Genomic DNA, 20,035 nt, shown 5'->3' on the forward strand with positions numbered 1-20,035 from the left:
TTATCACTTTCACTCTCTCATACTGCACCTGCAGCCCTTTTCTGCATCATAGTTCCTATGTTTGTGCCTGCTTTTTTGTCTCAATTCATCTGGTTGAAACTGTAGAAGGGGTCACTGCAGGTATAGCTCATCTGCTTCTCACATACTATTTGCTTTCTTATGAGTCAATCAAATTCTTTGCTTCAGATGCCAGCAGCTTATTTGACATGCTCTGTTTTTCACTTCTGCCAATATTAATTGTTGTCAGTGGCTTGGACTGCGCCTGATGCTATTTGAAATGTTTGCCATATTTATCACTTCATTGCCAGTATTTTTTATACGTTTGCTGAAACAATCTTTTTGATACATTTTAATGATATACATATTTTAAACATGTGCATGTCATTGTTGCTAAACTTACTGGAATTCCAGAAGGTCCTCTCGTACCAGGTTCTCCATGAGATCCGGCTTCACCCTAGAAAGTTAAGCCATCTTTTTTTCAGAAGATCTAATTCCACAGGTTTGATTTCTTTAAAAAATGTAATGGTATGCTGTACCTTTGTTCCACTTGAACCTTCATTTCCAGGAATTCCAGGTATTCCCTGAAAGGCAGTAGATTAAAAAATAGATTTGTTTAACGGATAACAATATCCTTATTGCTATACTATAAAATGTCTATATGTCTGGAGTTAAACAAGGATCAGGCGATGCGTCCATAGAGGGCACAGGAGCCCCTTCTCTCCAGCACTGCTCCATCACCAATAGATAGATTCATGCATTTCATGAATCTAACTATTGTCGCAGCTGCCTCCCCCTATTCAGGTGTCTGGCGCCCTATCGGCGCTGGGCATCGGTTGGGGTCTTTTTGTAAGTGCCTGATTAGAGCCGTACACCTAAAAAATTATCAAACATTAGCTCCAAGGATTGAAATCTATTCTACTACAGAACCCAGCAACATACAGCTGACAGGAATCACCATTTAATGTGCATGGCTTGCTGTGGTGTTAGGGACGTGTTCCCCTAACTAACAGTAAAATTATGGAAAATAAATGGAATACCCGCGCTTAGGATAGGATGTGGGAAATGTAAATAATGTAAATTATAAGACTGATACCGGATTGATAGTGCCGTGTCTGCACATCTGCAATCTTTTATTTTTTCAACTTTTTTATTTCTATTCCATTTTATTTTTAATTATCCTTGTCCTGATTAGTTTATGGGCATTACCATACACTGTTTGTACACGCTCATATTTTATTTAGCACGCCAAGCTCTTAGTGGCAGTGCAATAAAGCTTACCCTGTTTTTTACATATCACGCTATATCACGCTATGGGAGCCTGTCTTTTTTTCTGGAGGAGTCTGGACGATTAGGAAGATCTTTTCCACCTGGTGGAAGTCGTTCCCAGAGAGCTCAGGGAAGGAAGGATTGGGATTGAGAGACACCGCAGCGTGTTTTGCACCCTACCCCTGCAGGGGTGAGGGCTTTTGGTGAGTGGTGACCCAAGTGGGGGAGCACCGGGACCACCGCGCTTACACCAACTGCATAGTGTGATCACCCAGCACTGTTTGAAGTTGATTACTGCACTCAAGTTGAATTTCAATTTCAATTAACTGTTTGAGGATTCATCACTTTACTGCTGATTTTGTGACTTTATGACTTTTTGGTTTCACTTGTTGGTGTTTTTGTGTTACACTTTTCATTATCTAACACAGTTGGGTACATATATCCAACTCTAGTTATCACAGGATTCAATACTTTTTGGTGATATATGCCGATGTTTTTTGCACAATTGTGTGCATATTCATATTTATATTCAAATATTATGCTACGGGCATCACAGGACTTTATCTCACTTTAGGATCACATATATTTGTAATTTGCTAGCGGAGTTCTAGTTCAATTTATTTTCTATTTGCATCCATTTCACCCATATGTGCCTATTTTTATCCACATAGTATGTTTGGTCTAACTAGCAATAGTTTTCCACTCTAGTGACTTACTATATAGTCACACTACTTTGTTTTAGATGCTGCTTTATATTTTGGTTTAGATATACTTAGCTGTGCCTAGCATTATATCTTAATTCCAGGCTGGTGGACGCCATCTCTGGTGGAACTAGTGTGCTTTACTGCATATATATTGCAGTGTGTCTCCTTATTCTCTTTAGCCATTGGCTACTGAACAGACAGCGCCACTACCCCCACACCCCAATTTATTCCAGTAAAATTATGGATGCACTTGCTATCATCCAAGAGCAAGTACATAGGCATTCCTTAGTCTCAAGTGGAGCTGTACAGCTTCAGCATAAGTGAGTTCTAAATCAACTGATCCCTTTCAGAAATTAACGCAAATTATAAGGGTTCTGTGGTTAGCAGAAACCAGAGAAAAAGATGTTACAGCAAACGTGTGTGCAAAAATGCTACAGCAGATGTTGGGGATACAGCCACAGTAGATGAGAAAGACAGAGTATCAGTTTAGCAGATACTGTAAAAAATTACAAATGAAAGGACACATAAATATATAAAAAAATAATGCAACACTGAAATGACTGTTGTGGGTTTTCTCTTATACTCCACAGTAATTACTTTTGTAGTTACCTAACTCTACAAATCATTGTTTTGGCGAGTTACATATATATATATATATATATATATATATATATATATATATATATATATATATATATAGTGTCTCACAAAATATCTTTACATGTGACAACACCGAAGAAATTACACTTTGCTACATTGAAAAGTAGTGAGTGTACAGCTTGTATAACATTGTAAATTTGCTTTCCCCTCAAAATAACTCAAAACACAGCCATTAATGTCTAAACCACTGGCAATAAAAGTGAGTACACCCCTTAGTGAAAATGTCCAAATTGGGCTCAAAATATTTTGTGTGGCCACCATTATTTTCCAGCACTGCCTTAACCCTCTTGGGCATGGAGTTCACAGGTTGCCACTGAAGTCCTCTTCCTTTTCCCCATGACGACATCACAGAGCTGGTGAATGTTAGAGACCTTGCGCTCCTCCACCTTCCATTTAAGGATGCCCCACAGATGCTCAATAGGGTCTTGGTCTGGAGACTAGCTTGGCCAGTCTTTCACCTTTACCCTCAGCTTCTTTAGCAAGGCAGTGGTCATCTTGGAGGTGTGTTTGGGGTCGTTATCACGTTGGAACACTGCCCTGCAGCCCAATGTCCAAAGGGAGGGGATCATGCTCTGCTTTAGCATGTCACAGTACACGTTGGCATTCATGGTTCCCTCAGTGAACTGTAGCTCCCCAGTGCTGGCAACACTCATGCAGCCCCAGATCATGACACTCCCTCCACCATGCTTGACTGTAGGCAAGACCCACTTGCCTTTGTACTCCTCACCTGGTTGCCACCACACACGCTTGACACCATCTGAACCAAATAAGTTTATCTTGGTCTCATCAGACCACAAGACATGGTTCCAGTAATACATGTCCTTAGTCTGCTTGTCTTCAGCAAACTATTTGCGGGCTTGCTTGTGCATCATCTTTAGAAGAGGCTTCCTTCTGAGACGACAGCCATGCAGACCAATTTAATACAGTGTGCTGTATATGGTCTGAGCACTGACAGGCTGAACCCCCACCCCTTCAACCTTTCAGCAATGCTGGCAGCACTCATACTTCTATTTCCCAAAGAAAACCTCTGGATATGACACTGAGCATGTGCACTCAACTTTTTGGTCTACCATGGCGAGGCCTGTTCTGTTAAACTGAATGGTCTTGGCCACCATGCTGCAGCTCAGTGTTAGGATCTTGGCAATCTTCTTATAGCCTAGGCCAGGGGTGCCCAACCTTTTGAAGAGTGAGGGCCACTTAAGCAACTTGGTAACCAGTCGCGGGCCACATTGAGCGGGGCGCACAGATGACAGATCACGGTTACTCTATAGGTCCTCCGATCCTCCCAGATGGAATGGGATGAATTCCCTTTTGTTTTTTGGATTGGAGGTAGGCGAGCGTAAACGGACATCTGTCACTCTGTAGAGGTTAATTGAGGGTCCTATTTGGTTGGGCTGATCATGTGAAAAGGACCTAAGACTGCTTTCACCCTGATGTGCTGCGGTTTACCCACAACGTGGGGGCAGCATAATGCACCTGTGTCTATCCTTCTTTAATTTGCCATAGGCTAGCTGTAGAGAAAGCATCGGCCTATGGGGCTCTGCTCTGCAGCCGCTTTCTTCCTCTACCACCACCATTCACAACACTGATGCTGCAGTATGGCGGGTTGGCAACCTGCGATCTGGGCTTGTCAACCCACCATTCCAGAGCAGGAGGTCGCGGGCCACATCAGAGGGCTCCGCGGGCCACATGTGGCCCCCGGGCCACTGGTTGGCCACCCCTGGCCTAGGCTGTTTAGACATTAATGGCTGTGTGTTGAGTTATTTTGAGGAGACAGAAAATTTACACTGTTATACAAGCTGTACACTCACTACTTTACATTGTAGCAAAGTGTCTTCTTCAGTGTTACATATTTAGTCAGTCTGACATGATTTTCCCTGATTTAAAAATGTATTTATATAATATCAGGAAAAACTATCCTGTAGGAAAACTAAATAGATACCCCTTACCTACAGACATAAAACACTGCATTAGACTTACAGGCAACATGAATAAGAGGGCCCTGCTCATTAGAGATTACAATCTAAAAGAGGGTCAAGTGATAAAAAAAAGCTACAGTTGTTAAGTGGAGGCAGGTTAGGCTTCTTCTTAGAGTTTTCAGGTATCAACTTAGTACTATCCACCCCTAGCCGACTATGTGAATACAGTCTTAGACAGCAAATTGTGCAACTACAGAATGTATTTTGAAAGGTTTTCAGTGATAATTAAAGGTGGTTAGAAAACCTAAACATTTATACCGAAACTCTCCTAAAAATCCCAACAGAATGTTAATTGTGTACAATTATTTGACGCACTGTAACAATATATATATATATATATATATATATATATATATATATATATATATATATATATATATATATATATATATATATATATATGTCCCTATCTTACAAACTACACAAGGTGGATATCTGACTTGTTCATCCTTGAATTTACTTTACTGATCTCTATATTTGTACATAGTATGCATATATTTGTCTAGCCTCTAATAAGTGCTAGATATGTGCATTCCCATTCGTACGAATGTTATTTTCGTACGAAAATGTTAATTTTCGTACCCGCAGAATAATGTGTACATACGAAAAAATGTAAGCACCAAAATACGAAAACGACGGGATTACGAATGAGTCGCATAACGAACAACCGCAAATACGAACGAACGATCCGACGAAAATATGACAAAACGAAAACCGAAAACGGCAAAAGAACAAAAATGACATCTATAACAAAAGACTTGCATTCTGTATTTGGTTTGAATCCTTGTTCTGTTTGTATTTTGATTTTCAGTCGTATGTTCATATGACATCTAACAAAAGATTTTCATTCTGTATTTTGTTTGATTCCTTTTTCTGTTTGTATGTTCATATGACATCTTATAACAAAAGATTTGTATTCTGTATTCTGAATTCCTTCTTTCTGTTCGTAATTTGGTTTCAAAATACAGAATGCAAATCTTTTGTTATAAGATGTAATTTTCGTTTTTTTGAATGGACAGTGAGTGTAGTTAGTTAGTGAAGCAGCTTCTCTTTTGTGCTGAGTACAGTAGTACAGTAGAGCCAAATAAACTTTTCTGTGGATTTTCGTCTGAAGGGAGATCAGTTGGCCAGACTTTTGAACCTGGAACCCAAAAATGGTTTTCTGATGGAGTTTAAAAACGAACGATCGTTTTTATGTTTGTTGTTAAAGTCTGACCAAGTGTATGGGGCTTAACAATAGTTAATATGGATGAGCCGCGTGTTGAAAGTGCCGCGAATCCCGCGATATATTTACGAAAGTACAAAATGATGAAAATTCACAAAAATTATTGTCTAACAAGTAACGAACATGAATTAAACAGAATAACGAACCATCCCGTATGTACGAAAATAAAATGGTAACCAAAATACGAAACGATCGGAATACGAAAAAATCGCGTCGTACGAAAAACGAACGGGAACGAACAGGAAAACGGGTGTCTTACGAAAAACGAACGGGAACGAACCTACGGAACGATATGAAACAGAACAAAAAAAAACGAAAAAAAATATCTGTGCACATGTCTAATAAGTGCATAATAAATATGACTATTTTTTCCAAAATGTTATAATGCCCTATGAATTATAAAAAAAAAGTGAAAGATCATCTTTACAGTTATACCAGATATGCAAATTTTTTTTTTAAACAATTTGAAAATAAATGTTTACAGGCAATCCTCTGTGACCTTCCATTCCTTGTGGACCTGGCTTTCCTTCTTCTCCCTAGATAGATACAAAGTACATTAGTTCAGCATTATAGAGCAAGTAAGAAAAAAGAAGCACGAAAAGAAACATAATCTTCCCCAATCTACAACCAAAAAGATTTTCTAACGATGTAAAATGGAACTTCTGCAAACTAGAAATGTATTATAGATGCCTTCACATGTTTGCATTTGTATGACGCAAGAGTATTGTTCAAACAATGTTAATATATCATAAGAATTGGTTCCTACCTCTTTTAGGAGCTGCCATATATAGGGTTTAAGCATTAACCAATCTTTGCCAGAGCTACTGATGGTGGAGATGGGTTTTGCTGTGCGCTAGCTCCAGGTTCGGGGCACTCAGAATTACCCCACCAGAAGGTGAGAAACCGGGGTCCGATAGCAGACATAGCATGTAGGAATCAAGCAGAAGTGCAATCAATAAACAAGCCAAAGGTCAGTAACAAATGGTTGCAGGTTGGAATCATGCAGACGTGTGAATGAGGAACAAGCCAAAGGTTGATAACAAATGGTTGCAGGTTGGAATCAAGTGGATGCATAGTCAAAGAACAAGCTTAAGATCAGTAACAAGTGGTGGTGAAGATACGGATGGCAGCAAGGGTAAAAGGAGCAAGATATTGGCTGGAGAGAGAGCAATAATCTGGCAAACAGGGAATGCAAAGACATGGCTGAAATCAAGAAGTTCATGGGAGTAGCAAAGAGTTCAAGGTTCATTATAAACAAGGTACAAGGCAAGACCAAAAGCTGTCCAGCATCTCAGGTGGCACATTGAGAAAAGCTACAGCAAAACACTGCAGAGGTTGTAGTTTGAGATCCAAACCCTGACACTTAGGCCCCTTTCACACGGGGCGGATCAGTAATGATCCGCCCCGTGAACCTCCCCTTGCTCAGCGGGGATCGCTCCGTTGATCCCCACTGAGCCGTCGGATGACAGGGCGGTCCCCGCACACTGTGCAGGAACCGCCCTGTCTTTTCTCTGCTCTCCCCTATGGGGGGATCAGATGAACATGGACCGTCTGTCCGTGTTCACCCGATCCGATCTGCCAGACGGATGGAAAAGTAGGTTTTTCCTCTGTCACACTTTGGCGGATGGGAGCGGGTCGGATGTCAGCGGGCATGTCACCGCTGACATCCGCGGCTCCATAGAGGAGCACGGAGCGCCCGTTCAGGTCTGCCAAAAAAACTGGCAGGCGGACCTGAATGGGCCGCCAGTGTGAAAGAGCCCTTAGTGAAGGTGCATTTACATTGGTTATGTGGGAATTGGGCAACAAATATTAGTAGGCTATTTTCTGTTCTGAATGAATGTTTTTCATTGATTTAAATGCATTTGGCCACTAGTTGGCGCTACATAGTTACATAGTTACATAGTTACATAGTTACATAGTTAGTCAGGTTGAAAAAAGACACAAGTCCATCCAGTTCAACCACAAAAAACAAAATAAAAAAACACAGTAAAATCCTATACACCCAACTCCATACCCACAGTTGATCCAGAGGAAGGCAAAAAACCCCAGCGGAGCATGATCCAATTTGCTACAGCAGGGGAAAAAATTCCTTCCTGATCCCCTGAGAGGCAATCGGATTTACCCTGGATCAACTATACCTACAAATCTTAGTACTCAGTTATATTCTGTACATTTAGGAAAGAATCCAGACCTTTCTTAAAGCAATCTACTGAGCTGGCCAGAACCACCTCTGGAGGGAGTCTGTTCCACATTTTCACAGCTCTTACTGTGAAAAAACCTTTCCGTATTTGGAGGTGAAATCTCTTTTCCTCTAGACGTAAAGAGTGCCCCCTTGTCCTCAGTGATGACCGTAAAGTGAATAACTCAACACCAAGTTCACTGTATGGACCTCTTATATATTTGTACATGTTGATCATATCCCCCCTTATTCTCCTCTTCTCAAGAGTGAATAAATTTAGTTCCTCTAATCTTTCCTCATAGCTGAGCTCCTCCATGCCTCTTATCAGTTTGGTTGCTCTTCTCTGCACTTTCTCCAGTTCTCCTATATCCTTTTTGAGAACTGGTGCCCAAAACTGAACTGCATATTCCAGATGAGGTCTTACTAATGATTTGTACAGGGGCAAAATTATATCTCTGTCTCTGGAGTCCATACCTCTCTTAATACAAGAAAGGACTTTGCTCGCTTTGGAAACCGCAGCTTGGCATTGCATGCCATTATTGAGCTTACCTCGGGCTACCCAAGTACCAAATCGCTCGTCTTCAAGTCGTACAGAATACGGCCGCTAGACTGGTGACTGGGAAAAAATCTTGGGAATCAATCTCACCTTCACTGAGATCCCTTCACTGGCTGCCAGTGAAAGACAGAATTGCATTCAAAGCACTCTGCCTGACACATAAGTGCATCCAAGGGAAGGCTCCTAGATATCTATGCGACAAGATCAAACCGCACAATTGCAACCGCATTCTGCGATCCACCGACCAAAATCTGGTCAAGGTTCCTAAAACCAAATACAAGTCCAAAGGAGAAAGAAGGTTTGCTTTCCAGGGCCCCAGGCTTTGGAATGCTTTACCAACCAGCATTCGGTTGGAGCAAAACCACCTGTCTTTCAGAAGGCAGATCAAAACCCTGCTTTTCTGAAGGGCATGAGACACAAACAACAAGCGCCCAGAGGCGATTCAGTTCGCATGTGCCGCGCTATATAAGTTTTTCATTCATTCATTCATTCATGATCAACTAAAACCCCCAGATCCTTCTCCACTACAGACCCCCCCAGTTGTACTCCCCCTAGTATGTATGATGCATGCATATTCTTAGCCCCCAAGTGCATAACTTTACATTTATCTACATTAAACCTCATCTGCCACTTAGTCGCCCAATCAGACAGAGCATTGAGGTCGGCTTGTAAATTGGAGACATCCTGTAAGGACGTTATTCCACTGCATAGCTTGGTGTCATCTGCAAAGACAGAAATGTTACTTTTGATCTCAGACCCAATATCATTTATAAATATATTGAAAAGTAAGGGTCCCAGCACTGAACCTTGGGGTACACCACTGATAACCTTAGACCATTCAGAGTAAGAATCATTAACCACGACTCTCTGAATTCTGTCTTTCAGCCAGTTTTCTATCCATTTACAAACTGATATATCCAATCCTGTAGACCTTACCTTACACATGAGCCGTGTGTGCGGAACTGTATCGAACGCTTTTGCAAAATCCAAATATATCACGTCCACAGCCACGCCTCTGTCCAGGGTTTTACTTACCTCTTCATAAAAGGAAATCAGGTTTGTCTGACAACTTCTGTCTTTCATGAATCCATGTTGTCTGCTGCTTAAATAGTTTTTTTCCTGCAAGAACTCATCCATGTGGTCTTTTATTAAACGTTCCAGTATCTTCCCAACTATAGAAGTTAAACTAACAGGTCTATAGTTACTTGGTAAAGACTTTGTTCCCTTTTTAAATATGGGCACCACATTGGCCCTGCGCCAATCCAGTGGTACTATTCCTGTCTTTAATGAGTCCCTAAATATTAGATACAGTGGCTTTGAAATGACAGAGCTCAACTCACCTAGGATCCGTGGATGGATGCCATCAGGTCCAGGTGCTTTATCCACCTTTATTCTGTCTAAATATTTCTGGACCATATCACTTTTGAGCCATTGTGGATTTGGGGCTGTGTCACTCCCACCCCCATTTTGGACATGAGCTCCCCCATGCTCCATTGTATACACAGAGCTGAAGAAAACATTTAATAAATTTGCCTTCTCTTTGTCCCCAGTCACCCACTCTAGATTATTTTGTAAGGGGCCTACATGCTCAGACTTCACCTTTTTACTATTAATATATTTAAAGAATTTTTTGGGGTTTGTCCTACTATCTTTTGCAATCTGTCGTTCGTTTTGAATTTTTGCATCCTTGATTTCCTTTTTGCATATCCTGTTATATTCTTTGTAACATTTAAACAACACTAGTGTTCCTTCATTTTTATATTTTTTAAAAGCTACTTTCTTATTGTTTATAGCTTTTTTAACTTTGACCGTGAGCCACATAGGTTTTATTTTTAGCCTTTTAAACTTATTGCCCATGGGAACATACTTTGCAGTGAGGTTCCACACAGTCTTTTTGAAGAATTCCCATTTCTGTTCTGTGTTCATCTGTGCCAATAGTCCCTCCCAGTCCAAGTCCTGGAGAGCAGCCCTCATCCTTGGAAAATTTGCTCTCTTAAAATTTAGTGTTTTAATATTTCCTGTATGTATTTCTTGCTTATAGTTAACATTAAATGAAATCATGTTATGATCACTGCTACCCAGGTGTTCCTTTATCTGAACATTAGTAATAAGCTCTGCATGGTTTGAAATTATCAGGTCCAACAGGGCATCATTCCTAGTTGGGGCCTCAATAAACTGCACCATAAAATTGTCCTGCAATAGGTTTTTAAATTTTTGTCCTTTAACTGTCCCAGAAGTGCCATTAATCCAGTCAATTTCTGGGTAGTTAAAATCCCCCATTATTATCACCGTCCCAGACCTTGCAGCCCTTTCCATCTGTGCAAGGAGCTGAGTCTCCACCTCCTCATTAACATTGGGTGGTTTATAACAAACTCCAATGATTAATTTTGAACTACGCACATCTGTATGCAGTTCCACCCATAATGCTTCAGCCTCATCACACTCTCCATCAACCAGGTTCTCTTTCACGCTTGCTTTGAGGTCACTTCTCACATAGAGACAGACCCCTCCACCTTTCCTTTTTACCCTGTCTTTCCGAAAGAGAGCATAGCCAGGAATATTAATAGCCCAGTCATGTGAGGATTGAAGCCAAGTTTCAGCAATACCGATTACATCATAGCTCTCCTCATGCATCAGAGCTTCCAGCTCACCTGTTTTGCTTGGCAGACTTCTGGCATTGGTGAACAAACACTTAAATGTATTGTTACATTTTTCTCTGGTGTTTTTCATATAATTTATAGTAGTACAAATGGCACTATTATTTCCAATGGCTGTTTGCAACATGGGAACTTTCTTGTCACCTGCCATAACCCTCCCCCCATCTATCCCCATTCCACTCTCCATTAATGTCTCACCACTAACTGACCTGTCTGCTCGATGTAATTCTAATTCACCCTCCCCCCTCAATCCTAGTTTAAATACTCCTCCAGCATTCCCATAAACCTCTCCCCCAGCACAGCAGACCGCTATGCTTACTATGATACTTAACACCATTTAGTGGCCAAATGTGATATTTTCCATTTTAAATAAAAAATATAAAAACCAATTCACCAGCACAGAAAAAAGCCTACTTACATTTTTTTTTGTTTGCCTTGATCACACGGAATGAATGTTCCTGCACTTTCATTGGGTGAATTACTATGCATTTGTATTTTTCTAAATACACCCCTTAAACGGATTTTTAACAGATTTAATTTGTCTTGTTATTGTTTTGGAACAGTAAATACATGGAATGAAAGTAGATGTAAATACTTACTGAATATAATTAAGCCCTCTTCCACACGAGGAGTCCGCCGGCTCAGCGGGAGATCTCCCTGCTGATCTCCGCTGAGCCGGCGGATGACAAGTCCCTCTCTGCTCACTGAGCAGGCTGGGGCTTGTGCAGCGGCGCTGTCTTCTATGGAGAGATCTGATGAAAACGGACACCCAATCCGCCATGGACGGATGGGGACGTATCGTCATCCATCTAATTTTGACGGATCGGGTCGGATGTCAGCGGTCATGTCTCTGCTGACATCCGACGCTCCATAGGACTGCATGGAGCGGCCGTTCAGGTCCGCCGTCAAAACTGACAGGCGGACCTGAACGGTCCGATCGCGTGAAAGGGGCCTTCGTTTGCTTATGTACTACTGTGTATCATAAATAATTGCCATTTGTTTAAAAAATACATGGCTCTTCACAGCCACTTCCTGTTGACATGCATGCACTCCAGTAATGACTATATGGCATTTTAAAGGGTGGGTTTTCTGATGACAATACCATTAGACCGTGACCCTGTTGAAATGGTCACATACTTTTCATTGGAAGCCTGTTTAACAGGGTGAAAACATAGTCGCACAATAGAGTCATGGAGAGAATGTGGTGACCCTCTAACAGGAAATGCCTGAAATCCTTCATTGCAGGGCCATGAGGTATTACTTTAGTAAAAGCCACAACTTAAAGTGTATAGGAAATTTTGCTGAGTTGGTTTATGTATGCATCTAATCTACTTGAGTTTTCTGTAGACAATTTTTACTAACTGTAGACAGGTTCCTAGGCAATAAGGGAAATATAAAAAATTTACAATGCTCATCATGTCATTGACCTGCCTAGCGATATCAAAAAGCAGACAAATGGCATAAGAACTGATCCAAGCTAAAATAAAAGAATAAGGCAAATATGTCAGTCCACTCAGCATAACTGTATGTGGTAAGGAATGCCTAAAAAATCTGACTTGTTTCCATAAATCCAATTTTATGCTTATCTAAGGTATTTATTGCCCATTTAGTACATACATATATAAAACAAGAAACATGTGTCTTTAGTGACCTGCATTCAGAACATTTGGCAAACATTCTTAGATGAACTGTAAAGTAAAAAAAAAAAAAGAATAGGAGACAAAGTCACCATTACATAATTGTCAATAACATTGTTTTAATGTAATCATGAAGCAGATTACTAATGTTACAACAAATAGCCATAACAACAAAATGTTATTCTTATTGACTCAGCAAACTCTTATCATGGACGAGCTAAAATAACATAGAGATAGCATAGTGATGTAAATTACATTGCTGAAGTACTTGTGAAAAGATTAAATACAAATAGCTAATACAGGCAAGCATGTTTCATTGTTTCATTGTTCAGAATAATGTGACCTAGCCTTGTAACTTGCTTAAATAAAATCCATAATTTGCAATAAAAGATGGTCAATATCCAGTAAGGTAGTGTAAAGCAACATGCAGCGTATACAAGCCTATACCAATTGATAAGAAATCATCTTTTTTTTTTTTTTCTGCTCTAAATTGATGGAAGCTGAAATTTGATTGATAACGTTGGGTTATTGCACATTATTGCCCTTTTTACCATTTTGATAAATAAGGACTAATAACTGTGTTTAGCGTAATAGAAACGTATCTGTGTTTGCTTATACCTGGCTCTTACATATGCTACAGAGCCAAAATACTTAGGCCCAGATCTACGAAGCAGTTACGTCGGCGTATCTATTGATACGCCGCGTAACTTCTAGGATGCTCCGGTGTATCTGTGTATCTGGCGTAGTGTATCTGAGCTACGCTACGCCAGACTTACAGATGTGCCGAGGTGCGTGGATCTGGGCCTCAAAGCGTATGTTAAACTAGAACTTTTTTTCATTTTTGGAAAAGATTACAACCTCTGTTTTTACTGCTATCCAGGGCATTGTTAAAGTTAATTCACTTCACTTCCTGTCCTGCAAGAAGTAGGAGGAACTCTCCAACAGTAAAACAAGCATAAATATATCTACAGCGTGAGCCTAAATTGCCAAGAGGGCGTCCATGTATGTAACTTGCATGAGCTGCCTGCATTCATGTGTGTGGCGCACTCTGTGATCAGAGAATCAATAAGACTCAGCTGATCACAGATCGAAGTAAGGGGCCGATCCCAGCAGCGCACCTTTTTTTAATTTCTTGTGTTTATGTAGTTAAGTATTCAGCTACTAAAGGTCAGTTTTTTACTTTCTAAATAGGTTCCTTTAAGCCAGGGGTCTCAAAGTACCGGCCCGCGGGCCGCAAATGGCCCGCAGGCAGGGCGGGTGCCGCGGGAGTGTAGATCGAGGTGCATGAAGAGTAGCGCAGGAAGCGTCTGTCATAAGTTCACTTGTCTCTCATGTCACACTGCTACTCCCCGGCGGCCCCTCCTCTCTTCTCGTCCATGCCCATTTGCTTGTGACATCATCTGAGATGGACGAGAAGAGAGGGGGGGGCTGCCGGGGAGTAGCAGCGTGACATGAGAGACAAGTGAACCTTTGCCCTGATGTGCTCCCATGTGCCCTGATGTGCCCCATGTGCCCTGATTGTGCCCTGGTGTGCTCGTATGTGCCCTGATATGCCCCATGTGCTCTGATTGTGCCCTGATGTGGCCCATGTACCCTGATGTGCCATGGGGCACATGAGAGCACATCAGGGCACAATCAGGGAACATGGGGCACACCAGGGAACATGGGGCACACCAGGGAACATGGGGCACGGCACATCAGGACAGGGCACATGGCACATCAGGGTACAGGACATGGCACATCAGGACAGGGCACATGGAACATGAAACAGCACATCAGGGTACAAAGCCCAGCACATCAGGGCACACGGCACATCAGGGTACAGGGCACATGAAACAGCACATCAGGGTACAAAGCCCAGCACATCAGGGTACATGGGGTACCCTGATGTGCTGGGCTTTGTACCCTGATGTGCTGTTTCATGTGCCCTGTACCCTGATGCGCCATGTGCCCTGTCCTGATGTGCTGTGCCCTGATGTGCCATGTCCTGTACCCAGATGTGCCTTGTGCCCTGTCCTGATGTGCTGTGCCCTGATGTGCTCTCATGTGCCCCATGTTCCCTGGTGTGCCCCATGTTCCCTGATTGTGCCCTGATATGCTCTCATGTGCCCCATGTGCCCTGGTGTGCTCGTATGTGCCCCATGTGCCCTGATTGTGCCCCATGTACCCTGATGTGGCCCATGTACCCTGATGTGCCATGTGCCCCATGTACCCTGATGTGCCCCATGTACCCTGATGTGCTGGGCTTTGTACCCTGATGTGCTGTTTCATGTGCCCTGTACCCTGATGTGCCATCTGCCCTGTCCTGATGTGCTGTGCTCTGATGTGCCATGTCCTGCACTGTGCCATGTGCCCTGTCCTGACATGCCCTGCCCTGATGTACCATGCACCCTCATGTGGCCTGTTGTGCTGTACCCCTATGTGCTGTGCTCTGATGTGCCCTGTACGCTGATGTGCTGGGCTTTGTACCCTGATGTGCTGGGCTTTGTACCCTGATGTGCTGGGCTTTGTACCCTGATGTGCGTTGTGTACTCATGTGTGCTGTGCCCTGTGCCCTGATGTGCTGTACCCTGATGGTGAGTGGTCAGTGTGTAGTGTAGTGGTCAGTGTGCAGTGTAGTGGTCAGGGTTAATAATGCTTTCGCTGACACCACTACTGTTTTTGAAGTTTGAAAGTTTGCATGCGGCCCCCCATGGGATATAGAAACTTGTCTTGTGGCCCTCAGGTAATTTGAGTTTGAGACCCCTGCTTTAAGCTAATGCATTGTTGGTTCACTTACCTTTTCCTTCGATTTCCACTTCCTGTGTCTCCTCAGTAAGCTTGCTACCATCATCAGAGTGGTGGAAAGTCAGTCAGAACAGCTTACTGAGGAGGAACAGGAAGTGAGAAATTCAGATAAAGAAAACAAAGAAAAAAAAACATTTAGTTAGGCTTCATTCACACTTGGCGGACTCCGTCGCTACGGAGTCCGCCTGCTCCCGTCGGCTCAGCGGGAGATCAGTCCGCAGATCTCCGCTGAGCCGACGATGACAAGCTCCTCTCTGCTCACTGAGAGGTGAGGGGCTTGTCGGGCACCGCTGTGTCCCTATGGAGCGATCTGATGAAAACGGACAGCATGTCCGTTTTCATCAGATCTTACCCGATCTGATCCGCATGGACGGATGGGGACGTGGCCCCCATACGTCTGTTTTTAGCGGGTCGGATGTCAGCGGACATGTCTCCGCTGACATCCGACGCTCCATAGCGATGCATGGAGCGGCCGTTCAGGTCCGCCGACAGATGGACCCGAACGGCCAAGTGTGAATGAGGCCTAAAGGGAAATCGAAGGAAAAGGTAAGTGAACCAACAATGCACTAGCTTAAAGGAACCTATTTAGAAAATAAAAAACAAACCTTTACAACCCCTTTAACAAGTGAAAAACAGTCATTAGTACAATAGTTAGCGTCTCTACTTCATAGCAGGCATTGCTCCAATCCTGAAAAATCATGATTCAGTTTGCATATAATTTGTACACTCTTTCCTTGTCTGTAAAGCTTTCTTCTGGGAGACCCCCACACAAATAGTCAAAGACATATAGCATATGCATGCCTTCTGCTGCCTTAACCGAATCACTCAGATTCATAATTAATGTGGTAGGGGCAAAATACTTTGTAGTAGAACTAAAGACAAAACTTTACATTTTTAAGGCAGTATGGGAGGGTTATGCACTTTTTTTAAACCCTGCCAGGTTTTTGCCATCTGTGTTCCACTGAGGAAATTTCCCTTCACTTCCTGTACCAGAGCCAATCAAGGACGTGAGAGGAAACCCCTTCAAAGTGAGGGAATCCCTGTTTTTCACCAGGGGCAATAGAACTGGTGTCCTAATTGGAAGAGTTCTTGTCTATTGCTGTTATGGTGATAACACAAAATGTAGGATTTTCTTCCACTTTCTGTGATAATGTTAAACATGACAAAAAAGAGTGAATCTCCCTAAGGTGGGCATAGACAGAAATAAAATCCTCTCCACTATATATCAAAAAAACATAACAAAAAAAGAATTGCCTTTAGTTCACTTTAATCTCTAATGGGAGATCATATATTGCCAATATGAAAATAGATTCTCCCTCGGCCAAAGGGCAGGTGCAGTTCACAGCAAAGCATCATTGAATTCCAAACATGTTATTTGCAACTTCCAACATTGGATACAGAAGTCAACAATTAAATAAAAAGAGAGCTTTAAAAAATGATTTTAATAGGTTTCACAACACTCAAGCCTCGTACACACGCTCATTTTTCCTCTTTTGAATGGAGTGTCTGTACACTCGGGCGGCAAGAGATTCTTGCAAACAATCTCGTCAGGAAAAAGGACGTTTTTTCCTGACGAGATTCTGGTCCATGTGTACAGGGCTTGAGGCCAAGCGTGTTTGAGCTCCACACTGGAGGGCTGTCAATCCTTAAAAAATATTTCTTAAAAAAAGCATTTTTTACTTTTTATTAAGTGCTAGTTCATACCAGACGCAGTTCCGTTCAGTTCTGTGTGCTTTTTTTCTGCACTAAAAATGCATGCATGGTGTTTTCCATGTATTCCAATGGCTCTAGTTCACACCATGCAGTCAGTTTCCGGTCAGTTTCTGCACTGTATTGGTGCAGAAAAAAATGGAACTGCATGGAACTGCATCTGGTGTGAACTGGCCCTTAAACACAGAATTATGAAACTACAGCCAATGAAGACTACAACATTTGCACCAAAGAAGTAACATAGAAGTAGATATATAAAAGTTGGGACTTTTAAGGGTACCAGTGCCAATGCTTTATCATAAAATCCATGTATTTATTTTAATGACATTCAAAACTTTCTTGTAAAATATTAAAAGATGGCACATACTGTATAGTAATAACACTTAGCTAACAATATCATTTGTAAGGCCACAACAACATATGATCTAATGCATGAGCTCTCTTAAATGTACAGTATGTGAACCAAACCTTTAACCTCCCTGGCGGTATGATTCTTTCTGAAAAAACATGCTGAAAGCGGTACCATTATTTGCAAGGAAATTTGGTGTTTTATACTGTAGGCCTGTAATTTTTAGGAATAACTCACTTAAATCTGACCAAACAAGAATCTAATAGGCATCCCGGGTATGACATTTTTTTAAAAACAAAATTTTAAATTATAATATAATAAATAATTATAAATAATTATAGCAAGTAATAATATAATTAAAATAAAAATTATTCAATAATGTAATCAAATCAAAATCACTGAAATTTGCTCAGTTGCAGAATTGTCGCTGTCATTATTTTTTTTTTTTTATGACGAATTTTCCCAGAAATCGCTATCGCACAATTCTGCAAGTGATTATAATTTATTATCGCTGTTTTCTAGCTGATCTAAAACCATTTTTGACATAAAAAGACACTTTTGGTTGCTATGGACAATCTACAGTTTTCAGGCAGAAAGAAAGGTTTTTATTATATAAAATGACATGTAGGACACTGGGCAGACTACTAGGGACAAGGGGTGTGTGTTTTTTTTTTTACATACAGTACTGTAATCTATAAGATTACAGTATACTGTATGTAATGTGTTTGTTTACTTTTTTGAATTTGGCGCCGATCTCCACTCCCGTGCGTCGTAACGTCACAGGGAATGGAGATCGGCGGCACAGGAGGACGCTGTGTGAATCGAGCGAGGTCCCGCTCGCTCACACAGCGTGGTGACATCGCTGGATCCAGGAGAAGGTAAGCCAGCGCACGCTGCAGGCTCTGCATGTCTACCCTGAGCGTGACTCGGGGTTACCGATCGTAACATGAAAAACCCACCCCGAGTCACGCTCGGGAATACCGCCAGGGGGGTTAAGGGCCAACCATCAAGCCTCAGTAGACTGCCAAACTCTCTTGTAGATTCTCCAATTGAGACCTAACACCAAGTATATATTCATATATGAATAGCTTTCACTCATATATGCGGCCCCAAAGTAGTTCCTTCACTAGGGATGAGCTTCGAGTTCGAGTCAAACTCATGTTCGACTCGAACATTGCCTGTTCGCCTGTTCAGCGAACAACAAACCATTTGGTGTGTTCGCGGCAAATTCGAAAAGCCGCGGAACACCCTGTTAAATTCTATGGGAGAAACCTAAAGTGCTAATTTTAAAGGCTAATATGCAAGTTATTGTCCTAAAAAGTGTTTGGGGACCTGGGTCCTGCCCCAGGGGACATGTACCAATGCAAAAAAAGTTTTAAAAACTATCGTTTTTTCGGGAGCAGTGAATTTAATAATGCTTAAAGTGAAACAATAAAAGTGAAATATTCCTTTTAATTTCGGAACCTAGGGGGGGCGGGGGGTTGTAACGTAAGCCTGTGAAATAGCGCATGTTTCCCCACCCGTACTTAGAACTGTCTCTGCGCAAAGTGTAATTTCTGAAAGAAAAAAAGTCATTTAAAACTGACTTGCGACTATTATGAATTGTCGGCTCCCGGCAATTCAGAGAGAATTGATTCATAAAAAAAAAAGCGTGGGGTCCCCCCAAATTCAATTACCATGCCCTTCAGGTCTGGTATGGATATTAAGGGGAACTCCACCGTCAATTTAAAAAAAAAATTACGTGGGGTTCCCCCCAAAAATCCATTCCAGACCCTTCAGGTCTGGTGTGGATTTTAAGGTGAACTCCACCCCAAATTTAAAAAAAATGGCGTGGAGTTCCCCCAAAAATCCACACCAGACCCCTTGTCCGAACACGTAACCTGGCCGGCTGCAGAAAAGAGGGGGGGACAGAGAGCGGCCCCCTCACCTCCTGAACCGTACCAGGCCACATTCCCTCAACATGGGGAGGATGTCCCCATGTTGATGGGGACAAGGGCCTCATCCCCACAACCCTTGCCTGGTGGGTCAACTTTTGATGATATTCACTTAGTTACAGTAATAATAAGTCAATAAAAGGTAACTGTGTTACTTTTAACCAGGGCTGTTGTTAGAAATCACAGGGCCCCGTATAGCCTAATTGACTGGTCCTCCCCCCGTAAAAAAAAATATATAAAATTACATTTTTCTAAAATGCCATGGCATGTTTTGCAGCTATGGCAGAAATGTTCCCCGTGTCAGACAAGACCCATTCAAGTGAAAAGTGCTGCTCTGCAAACACCCTGCAAATGTGTGCAAAGTAATATGCTTGTCAGATGCTCTCTGAACA

General features: G+C 42.0%; 1 protein-coding gene across 2 annotated transcripts in view; it reads right to left on the minus strand.

Moving 5' to 3' along the window:
* The window catches only part of LOC120936992 (collagen alpha-1(XXI) chain-like), a 280,507-nt gene that overhangs the window by 54,060 nt on the left and 206,412 nt on the right, over positions 1-20,035 (minus strand). For both annotated transcript variants that reach the window (XM_040349853.1, XM_040349854.1), the window contains exons 17-19: positions 6,317-6,370; positions 537-581; positions 401-454 (exon numbers count right to left, since the gene is read on the minus strand). In XM_040349853.1, the coding sequence (XP_040205787.1) occupies positions 401-454; positions 537-581; positions 6,317-6,370 (153 nt within the window). The remainder of the gene's footprint in view (positions 1-400; positions 455-536; positions 582-6,316; positions 6,371-20,035) is intronic.

Source organism: Rana temporaria, chromosome 4, assembly GCF_905171775.1.
Source record: "Rana temporaria chromosome 4, aRanTem1.1, whole genome shotgun sequence".
Lineage (NCBI taxonomy): Eukaryota > Metazoa > Chordata > Amphibia > Anura > Ranidae > Rana > Rana temporaria.